This window comes from Abramis brama (assembly GCF_963993115.1).
Source record: "Abramis brama genome assembly, chromosome: 8".
NCBI lineage: Eukaryota > Metazoa > Chordata > Actinopteri > Cypriniformes > Leuciscidae > Abramis > Abramis brama.
Window position 1 is genome coordinate 7,637,664 of NC_139970.1, and position 11,475 is coordinate 7,649,138.

General features: G+C 39.6%; 1 protein-coding gene across 1 annotated transcript in view; it reads right to left on the reverse strand.

The window, feature by feature from the left end:
• Nucleotides 1-1,757: 1,757 nt before the first annotated feature.
• The window catches only part of LOC311088944 (uncharacterized protein), a 319,691-nt gene continuing 309,973 nt past the window's right edge, over nt 1,758-11,475 (reverse strand). The window contains exon 27 of the mRNA XM_084123340.1: nt 1,758-1,919. Coding sequence (XP_083979466.1) covers nt 1,789-1,919 — 131 coding nt within the window. The 3' untranslated portion in view covers nt 1,758-1,788. The remainder of the gene's footprint in view (nt 1,920-11,475) is intronic.

Here is an 11,475-nt window from a genome sequence, read left to right on the forward strand (position 1 = left end):
AAGCATTAAGCTGGTTCAGATCATACTTATCTGACCGCTACCATTTTGTCTATTTAAATGGAGAAAAATCGATCATAACTCCAGTAAACTATGGAGTGCCGCAGGGATCTGTGTTAGGCCCTCTGTTATTCTCAATATATATGCTGCCACTTGGAAATATTATAAGGAAACATGGAATTAGTTTCCATTGTTATGCTGATGACACTCTAATCTATATTTCATCACGGCCAGATGAAAACGCTAAATTATCCAAATTGACAGAGTGTGTTAAAGATATAAAAGATTGGATGATGCGCAATTTTCTTTTATTAAATCCAGACAAGACAGAGGTACTAATCATCGGTTCCAAAAACCGCCCACAAAACCTCTCACAATACAACTTTAACATAGTAGGATGTCCTGTTACTTTATCCTCTACAGTAAAAGACCTGGGTGTTATATTAGACTGCAACCTGTCTTTTGAAAATCATATTTCATATGTTACAAGAACAGCCTTTTTCCACCTTAGAAACATTGCTAAGCTACGTAACATGCTATCAGTTTCTGATGCAGAAAAGTTAGTTCATGCATTCATGACCTTGAGACTAGATTACTGTAATGCTTTATTAGCCGGTTGTCCTGCATCCTCAATAAGCTACAGTTAGTCCAAAATGGCGCCGCTAGAGTTCTAACTAGATCAAGAAAATATGATCATATAACACCAATTTTATCATCACTACATTGGTTACCTATAAAGTTCCGTATTAATTACAAGGAATTGCTACTGACTTATAAAGCCCTAAACGGCTTAGCTCCAGTCTATTTAACCAATCTTCTATCGCCCTATAATCCATCGTGCTCTTTAAGATCACTAAATTCGAGGCTTTTGGTCATACCTAGGATATCTAGGTCCACCAAAGGAGGGAGAGCATTTTCACATTTAGCTCCAAAACTCTGGAATAGTCTTCCTGATACTGTTCGTTGCTCAGACTCGCTCTCCCAGTTTAAAACTAGATTAAAGACGCATCTCTTCAGCCAGGCATTCATATAATACTTTTAATCTTACAGTTAAATCCGACCTCTAGTTCATAAACGCCAGAGGAGAACTGGCCCCCGACTGAGCCTGGGTTCTCCCAAGGTTTTTTTTTTTTTTTCTCCATTAGGTCACCTGATGGAGTTTTTCGGTTCCTTGCCACTGTTGCCTTTGGCTTGCTCAGTTGGGGATTTTTGGGGATATTTAATTTAATTAATCAATCAACAATACTATTGATCAGCATTACCAGACGTGGACGTTTTCCACTAGAAACAAACATTGATGTATTATTTTAATTTAATACTGTGAAGCTGCTTGGTCGGATAACTACTCGTGTAACTGTTTTTAAATAGGGAAAACGTTGATGTGTTTGGTCACTTCTAAATTCATTGCTGCTAGATACCACTGAATATACTGGGGCAAGCTAAGTGCTTTCAGTGTCATTGCGCGCTAGAGCGATTAAGTGCACGCACTGAGATGAGAGAGGTATGTATCAACTCGTCTTAGATAAGGGAATAACATAGTTTAATATGAAAAAATGGTAGAGTATCCCTTTAAAAAACAATGCAGGAATGTCGCTGCCTTGACACCATGCACACTTTTTTTTTTTACATTTGACAAAAAGAATTTGGTTTCGTATGATGAAACACTTTCAAACATTAGTGGAAAATAGTTAATCTGATTAACTGCATCTGTGTGAGGAGAACTGACTTTCTAAAAATCACCAAAACACAGACAAAATGAGTTCTTGGTGTGATCATTTTTCCTCTTTTTATTCAGACACAGCTAACTCCTACATCTTCACTGTGGCTACAGTCATGAACTTCAATTCCTCCATGTGGACAGTCAAAAATGCTCCTCTCAGTCCCGGTACATCTCAACTCATCCAGCAAGATTTTTCCAGTTCCTGCAGGAGATACACAGCAGACCATTGTGAGCAGGGGTGCCGCCAGAAATTCTGGGCCCTATGGAAACCAAAATTTCTGGGCCCCCTACATTTTTTACAGATAAAATTTAACCCAATAAACATGCCCTGTATACTTTAAAAAAGATACTTAGCACATTGCATAGTTAAAATGTCTAAAGATGAGTACAAAGCCTACAAAAACAAGAAACAAATATAGAAATATGTACTTGTTTACATAAAAGGGAGAACATTTATTATCTCAATTGCATTTGCAAGCACAACAGAACATAATGTACACATATTGACATATACTTTACATGAACAAGCTTTAGCTGGGTCAAACTGCTCAATCAGGAAACATCAGCTAGAACTAACCCATAATTAAATCAGTCCAGGAATAAAACTAGCAAGGCCAAAAGGTCTCAAAATCAAGACACACCAGCAGCAAGGCAGACAGGAGCAAACACACACACACACACACACACACACACACACACACACACGTAATAATACATAACCATATTATTTTTATTGGCCTTTTATTTATTATTTTTATTGGCCTTTTATTAAAATATCTATTTTGTAAACTTATAGCCAATGGTTACTACAGACACATGTTTTATTCAATTTTATATAATTTTTTCTGGGGCATTTTATTCATATTAAGAACGTCAAGTTTGACAGCATCGATCGTAGCAGCAGCACTGTCACTTCACAGAACACACGACACACACTGCAAACTGATTTTGTAATTTTTGAAGCGTGTAGATTACTTTTTGTTTTGTAAAGTTATCATCATGTGGCGAACACAGTAGATAAGACGTGTTTAGAGGCTTCAATCTTTGTGAAGTATCGTGCTCAGGCTCACCTTGTTCAGCTGAGACGGGGACGGGGGACGTGGGGGAAGGAGGACGTGGGTGTGCAGCAGCCGCTGAATCTGTGTCTACGAGACATGATAACCCGGAGACAGCAGATATGTTATTATTGTTGAATGTAAATCATAATTCAGTAATTATTTTACTAAGCTAGCTAGATAAAAGCAGGTCATATAAGTAACTCTGAACAGGGGCGTAGCACCAAATTTTGGGCCCTGGGTACAACCCATCTTGCTGGGCCCCCGTACCAAATACCATAGTGATACCAATGGGTGGGGTATTGCATTTTTATCATAAAAACACTTAAAATGTAAACAAAATAAGCCACACTCTGATTAATATATTTTTGTTTTATTGTCAAAAGTACTACTTACTGAGATGACAAAAGGTCTAGCAGGTCCAAACCTGGACTAAATCAAATATACTGTAAAGCAGTTCTGAACAATGACCATACCAAATGAGAAAAACTTTGGTCTGAACATTAATAAACACAAACTAAATAATGTCAGTTTTTACTAAATGCCCATTGACGGGTCTTCTTTCTTTTATCTTCACCTTTGAACTGAGTTGGGATCTCCATTGCCTGAGCAACCAGTGTGGCCTCACCAAGCAGGCTGTCCCATTCATTGCGAAGTGCTTGCATTTCCTCTTTTAAACTTGCGATGTTTGCAGCCTCCACATCCAGTGAAATATTTCCTGCTTGAAGAATAATATTTCGATTCTCAATGCACTGCAGAATCTTTACCCACACAGTGAGGAGAAGAACTGCATCAAACTTTGAAAAATAATCTTTAAGACCATTTGCCTCATATTTTGCCTCATTGGTCAGATTGCAGTTGGCAATTACGCTGTCTAATGCTTCAATAATTGAAGGCAAATGAGTCGCCACAACTCGAACAGCCGCAATACGAGCACTTCAACGAGTCTCTGACAGACGATGAAGAGAGCAACCAGTTTTGTCTTTCAAAATTGCCCATCGTTCTGGACTGGCACTGAAAAATGTGTACAGACAATTAATACATCCAAAAAAAGTCGAAACCTGATGACAGTACTGCGCAGAATGTACTCCCACCAGATTGAGAGTGTTGGATGCACAAGGACTCTATGTTGCAACTGGGTTTTGTTGAAAAATCTGAGCCTGAACACCTTTCACTTTGCCTGACATATTCGCACCATTGTCATACCCTTGCCCTCAACAGTCTTCCAATGGTACGCCGCTGTCTTTCAACATGTCTAGGATCATTTGTGAAATTTCCTTGCGTGACTTTTTATTAAAGTCTTTGAACTGGAGGAATCTTTCTGTTATCTTCCAAACACCACTGTTATTGTCTTGATGCACATATCTTAGTCTGTTTAGAACTTTTTTTGCCACATAGTTCAATGAACTCATTCTGTGTTTCAGGACTAAGTTAATGAGTTAGCCGTGATGCCTTCTTCTTTTCTCTTACTTTTTCAAGATGCTCATGTAAAATGGGGTCATAATGTGCTAACAACTCAAGAGTGCCGAGAAAATTTCCATTATGGACATTGTCTAGTTCCAGGGTTTTGCCTCTGAATGCAAGATTTCTTGAAGCCAAATGAATGGTCACATCCAAAAGCCTCTCCAATAATAATGTGTTCTTCTCAATTTCTGTCAGTATTTGTCGTTCAACGTGACTATCCACACCTCCTGCTGCTGAAGACTTTTCCATTTCAAATAGCACTGCTTATGTCTCATGTTTTGGAAACTTTTCATAAATTTTTTTCCATCTGACGTTTGCTGTTTTAAGCCCATCTTTGCTATTTAGTGCACTTTTTGATGGTGTTTTCTGCTCATGAGAGAAGAGCAGATATGGGATGCAGTATAGAGCTTTTGCACTTTCACTATATATAAGCCAATCTCTTCTGATTTTCTCACGGCCATTAGCAGACTTTGCATACTGAAGGTAAGTTGGGAATGGTTTGCCCTCCATATCTTTAGGTGTGATATTTCCAATACCAGGTTTTGCTCCACCTTCACTGGCTAGCATTTGAACAATAGTTTTCCTGTGCTTATCAGCAAGAGTTGTTGGCCATAATCCTGGGTCCTCTGACAATCCCTCACCAGTATGTCTCTCATTCTCTTCTCTTTCCTCTTCAGCTCTGTCCACCTGCTCCTGACTACCTTCATCACATTCTTCACTTTCCCTCTCATCACTTATATGAATATCAACCTCATCTTCTATTTCTGCCTCTGCTACAAGAGTTTGTTGTTGTTATTATATAACATTGTTATTGTACCAATTTTGCTTATTTCCTCTTAACACTTAATTACTAATTACTAAGTGTTAAAACAGGCAATTCCGCTAAAAGCTCACCTTGTCTCACTGTCACATCCACCTCACTGTCACTGCTTTTGTAACGGGAACAGGAATTTTAGTATTGACCCTTGAGGTACAACAACAAGAGACAAAGGGTGTATAAACTCAGTTTTATTAACAATCTTTCAATACATATAAAACACACACACACTATACAGTGAGGAAAATAAGTATTTGAACACCCTGCTATTTTGCAAGTTCTCCCACTTGGAAATCATGGAGGGGTCTGAAATTGTCATCGTAGGTGCATGTCCACTGTGAGAGACATAATCTAAAAAACAAAATTCAGAAATCACAATATATGATTTTTTAACTATTTATTTGAATGATACAGCTGCAAATAAGTATTTGAACACCTGTCTATCAGCTAGAATTCTGACCCTCAAAGACCTGTTAGTCTGCCTTTAAAATGTCCACCTCCACTCCATTTATTATCCTAAATTAGATGCACCTGTTTGAGGTCGTTAGCTGCATAAAGACACCTGTCCACCCCATACAATCAGTAAGAATCCAACTACTAACATGGCCAAGACCAAAGAGCTGTCCAAAGACACTAGAGACAAAATTGTACACCTCCACAAGGCTGGAAAGGGCTACGGGGAAATTGCCAAGCAGCTTGGTGAAAAAAGGTCCACTGTTGGAGCAATCATTAGAAAATGGAAGAAGCTAAACATGACTGTCAATCTCCCTTGGACTGGGGCTCCATGCAAGATCTCACCTTGTGGGGTCTCAATGATCCTAAGAAAGGTGAGAAATCAGCCCAGAACTACACGGGAGGAGCTGGTCAATGACCTGAAAAGAGCTGGGACCACCGTTTCCAAGGTTACTGTTGGTAATACACTAAGACGTCATGGTTTGAAATCATGCATGGCACGGAAGGTTCCCCTGCTTAAACCAGCACATGTCAAGGCCCGTCTTAAGTTTGCCAATGACCATTTGGATGATCCAGAGGAGTCATGGGAGAAAGTCATGTGGTCAGATGAGACCAAAATAGAACTTTTTGGTCATAATTCCACTAAACGTGTTTGGAGGAAGAAGAATGATGAGTACCATCCCAAGAACACCATCCCTACTGTGAAGCATGGGGGTGGTAGCATCATGCTTTGGGGGTGTTTTTTTGCACATGGGACAGGGCGACTGCACTGTATTAAGGAGAGGATGACCGGGGCCATGTATTGCGAGATTTTGGGGAACAACCTTCTTCCCTCAGTTAGAGCATTGAAGATGGGTCGAGGCTGGGTCTTCCAACATGACAATGACCCGAAGCACACAGCCAGGATAACCAAGGAGTGGCTCTGTAAGAAGCATATCAAGGTTCTGGCGTGGCCTAGCCAGTCTCCAGACCTAAACCCAATAGAGAATCTTTGGAGGGAGCTCAAACTCTGTGTTTCTCAGCGACAGCCCAGAAACCTGACTGATCTAGAGAAGATCTGTGTGGAGGAGTGGGCCAAAATCCCTCCTGCAGTGTGTGCAAACCTGGTGAAAAACTACAGGAAACGTTTGACCTCTGTAATTGCAAACAAAGGCTACTGTACCAAATTTTAACATTGATTTTATCAGGTGTTCAAATACTTATTTGCAGCTGTATCATACAAATAAATAGTTAAAAAAATCATACATTGTGATTTCTGGATTTTTTTTTTTTTAGATTATGTCTCTCACAGTGGACATGCACCTACGACGACAATTTCAGACCCCTCCATGATTTCCAAGTGGGAGAACTTGCAAAATAGCAGGGTGTTCAAATACTTATTTTCCTCACTGTATATAGAAGTATGCACGACTAGGCAGAGAGGTTAGTAACATCTATATACGTGGTCCATGATCACGCTAGAGATAGCAGATGATTAAGTATAAATAAGCATATTAAGCAAGTAACACTACTGCTATAAAACCAGTGGCAAAAATATGGCACCCTCTAAAGGGGAGTGAAGTCCCAAGGTCACAGTTATCTCAACGCTGGTAGATGCACCACTAATAATTCTACACTCGTGTACAAATCACATCACACACATGATCACACTTTCATGAAAACAAGGGTTAAATAACCATAAACGTATGTGACAATAGATACACAAGATCACACAGCATAACGAAGTAGACCAAGCCAAAAGCAACACGCACACACAGTTAAATGCTACTACGTTAAAAACACTGTTTACACGAGGAATACCCTTTCACCACATTCACTGTTCAGGAAAGTTATAGCGAGCAGCCAGACCTTATAACCTAACCATTGTCTGCCTAATAAACCCCCCCGTTTCTATACAGGAAATAAATTAACAGCCCAGCAACCACTCACGGCCAGTCCACAGTTGAAAATCACAGTACAAGGAAATCGCCGCCGTCTCTGTCTCTTCGTTCCTTGTGACGATGCAGGGTATCTCGCGCCTCCCGTCGACAGCGTTCCTCCACGGATGGTATCCATGAAAACTCCACCGGGAACTGCGAGGAGGGGAAAGTGGATCAGTCAACTCTTCACAACAATATAGCGGGATAAAGCCCACTCGTTTGCAAGACAGTCGCAAAACTACTTCCCTTTAATTCGAAGAATAGAGTGCGTTGGAATAATTCTTTCGCCGTCTTCACTGCGTCCAAGTAGATAGTGACCGGCTCACGGCTATCTGGGGAATCGGAGGCGGTGCAATACCGACGTCCCCGCTCTCGTGGGTTGCGGTGCGTGAAGTCGTGTTCGGGCTCCGACTACTCGTCCCGGTTACCAGAATCCATCAGCTTTTATCCTCTCCAGCCACTAATCACGAAGGCTGCTGATTATTCCCCATTATCGGCCGCACCTGTGGATGATTGTCTCAAACACACACACAGACATATGTGCAACCCCGCCCCCAGACAGTTTATTCAACATCTCAATTACGTGTAGCCCCGCTACATTTTCACCTGGCCATGATGAGGGGCCTGCTGCTGTAGGGTCTGAAACTGAAATATATGGCTTCAAATGGTTGCTAAAATATCCTTTATTGTCACAATACCTTTTTTAATGTGTAGGCTAAGTACAAGTTAATTGAAGATTATTTGTCTGTTTAAAATAAATGCAGACTATAGAATCACAGGGTACACTAACCGCCAAACTAGACATTCAGTCTTTGAATTACGTTTTAAAATAAGTCATTTTCAATCATTAAGATGTGCATTAAACTGAGAACAATCCTGTAGGCCTACTTAATGTAAGAGCGTGCGCGAACTAATTTGCATAACAATGCGGTAAATTGGCGCTAACGATCTGTGTTTTAGCAGGTGTTAGATTTTGACAATGGAGGGAAATATACAGTGTTTTCATGTAAACTTCTGACTCTGGGGAGAACTGCAGCAGAAGAGGAGACAAGCTGCGCAGCTGCCTGGAGTGGCAGTGTGTTGAGCTCCCAGCTAGAGCCCGACCGATATATCGGCGGGCCGATATTATCGGCCGATATTAGGCATTTTCCTAACTATCGGTATCGGCATTTATAATGGCCGATAAATTAATATTTAAAAAAAATGCAGCGTGCAGTGATTTATAAGGATGGCGCTGCCAATAAAGCACCTAAAAGCTGTCACAAAGAACAGGCAAAAGTGGCAAAAAAAATAACGGCTGCGTCCATGTAGACACAGTGTTAAAGCTCATTCTGCTACGTTACAACATCAAGCAATATTCCAATAATTTATGTAATTATAACACTTTATATAGGGCCATTTTGCATTAAGAGTAGCCAGATGGACACGCCAGACGCGACACGTTCAGAATTAATACACTTTTAGTAAACTACAGAACAGCGCGAGCGGGAAGCGGCGCACCTCACAGGCAGAGAATGCGTCCGAGAATGGACACTGCATTAGTGATATAAAACGCACACACACAGGTCTGTTAAATTAAGCAATACTTTTAAGGTAGTCTAATATTTTTCTGACTAACAAAATTACTGACACAGTAAAGGGTAGATTTAAATAAAGAAAAACGAAATTTAAATAAAGAAAACGAAATTTAAATAAAGAAAAACGAAATTTAAATAAAGAAAACGAAATTTAAATAAAGAAAAACGAAATTTAAATAAAGAAAAACGAAATTTAAATAAAGAAATAAAACTAAATTTAAATAAAGAAAAACGATTGATAATAACGGGTAAAAAGGCTAATACTTTTTGTTTCTATTATTCCATTTTCCACAATGTCAAAGCAACACAGCTTAACCCAAAACACAAGCTCAGACGAGACATGCACTTCGTCCATACAAACTCCGCTGTTCTGCGCTCTAGCCAGAGAACACTCCCGTTGCTGGAACACTTGCGCGTCAGTTCTGTTTCTAGCTTGCATGCGTTTTCCGCGTGGCTCGAGCCGCGCCTGAGAGACGCGTCTCACGCAGGCAGTGTGCAAACTCCAACCTGTTAACATGGGAGCCGAAATAAAAACGGCCATGCCACGCAGTCAGTGTGTCGCCGGCCTTATTCAAGCGCGAATGAGAACCGTTTCGCGGGGGATCCCAGATGTGAAAAAAAAAAAAAAACGAATGTCAAATTTTCAAATCGAATACCAACCCACCGAACGAATATTCTAATATTCGGGTCCAGCCTAGTTTCACGTTTAGTACATTTTGCTTACTACTTATTTAAAATAGTATAAAACTACTGTACATATGTAATTATAAACGTTTTCATTATGATATTATTAATTTTACTTTACTAAAAAGATCTGAGTTCTTCCTCCACTGGTAGATATTAGAGAAATTAAGATTAAAAATAGAAGATAAGGTTTTGTCAGTGACACTTTTGATATATTTATTGATACAAGTTATGTTTTAAATAACGTGACTAAATTAAAAGACAAAGTCCTTAGTGAAGATTATGCAACAGTATTTAGAATATAATATAATATAAAATGCAATGCAAACTAGCTTGGTTACAGCTCAAATTCTCATTCTATCATTCACCCTGCCTCCATTACATATCTTTGTCACACAAGTGTTTGATCACCACATTTGAGTGATCATTGCAAAACGTTTATATATTTATTCTGTTTATACTGTGTATTCTATACAGTACCCATCAAAAGTTTGTACACACCAATTGGAAAGTGTGTCCAAACTTACTGTACTATAATACACATAAATAATATTGCTACTGTATTATAATATACACATAAATAATATCGGCCGATATATCGGTATCTGGCTTTTTTTTTATCGGTATCGGCATCGGCGCCCAAAAATCCATATCGGTCGGGCTCTACTCCCAGCTCCGCCTCCGTCTGCTTCTCACTCCCTGTTATTTACCCAGAAACATTGTTTGCTCGCTATGTAGGGTGTGATACTATAAAGTATTGGTATATTATTCAAATAGAGTACGAACATAAATGTATGCTATTCTACCTGGAGTAGATATTTATGTTAAAACAATGTCAATGCTCGATGATGCTTTTGGAGCTCACCTTTCTTTTAAAAAAACTGAGTGAGCAACTGCTTGCCCTCATTTGCCTTTCTCTCTTTAATCTTCTTTTCTTTTCGTTTTTGAGCCCCTGATTTTCCTTTCTTAAGGAAAGACATGACTCTTCCCGTCTTCCTAGTTCCTATCACGGCTCACTCCAGCTCCTGTCTCATCAACTGATTCACTGCAGATCCGCAGCAGAAGCACCTGACCTGCGGGCCATACCATTTACATTGATTCGAGAGGGGTGGTGAGGCCCTGCACAGCGTGAAAATGACTTTTTTTATTATACCAAACCAGTGCCTAACTACAAGTTTAGTTTTGCACAGGAACTTTTTTATTTGTACATAAATGCTATACAAATGTTAGTGCATGTGTATGTATAGAAAACTGACTTCTAAGGCCCCCAAGATGTGCATAAATTCTAAAAATGTGCATAAAAACTTGCACGGCGGATAATTTTGTAATTTTTTATTTAGATGTGCATAAACTATGATAGAAACACCTTTGCAGAGCAACAATAACCTCATGTGATCCACAAACGAGTTACTAGGAGTGCTACTTGGGTATTGAGAGGTGTGTTCCTGGTGCTCTTCAGTTTGGAGATCCAAAAATGTTTCCCAAATAAACAATGGTTCTGAGGCACTTAAATGGAATATAGGTTTAAAAAGCCTTTATTTAAACTTGGCTATCCATTAAAAAACATGCCAACATGTTTCGGCCTCTGTGGCCTTCTTCAGGGCAAATTCAAAATGGCAGTCTATATATCTGCATGGGGTCACATGACCTAGAAGCACAGGTGCTCATCTGCACATATCATCTGACTGCAAGCAATTACAAGTAAGCAGTAAAGGGGATTCAGGTGGGTTTATTAAAAAGTTTATTAATGACAAAGAAGGCAACATCCATCTGTGTCTGTTTCTCGATT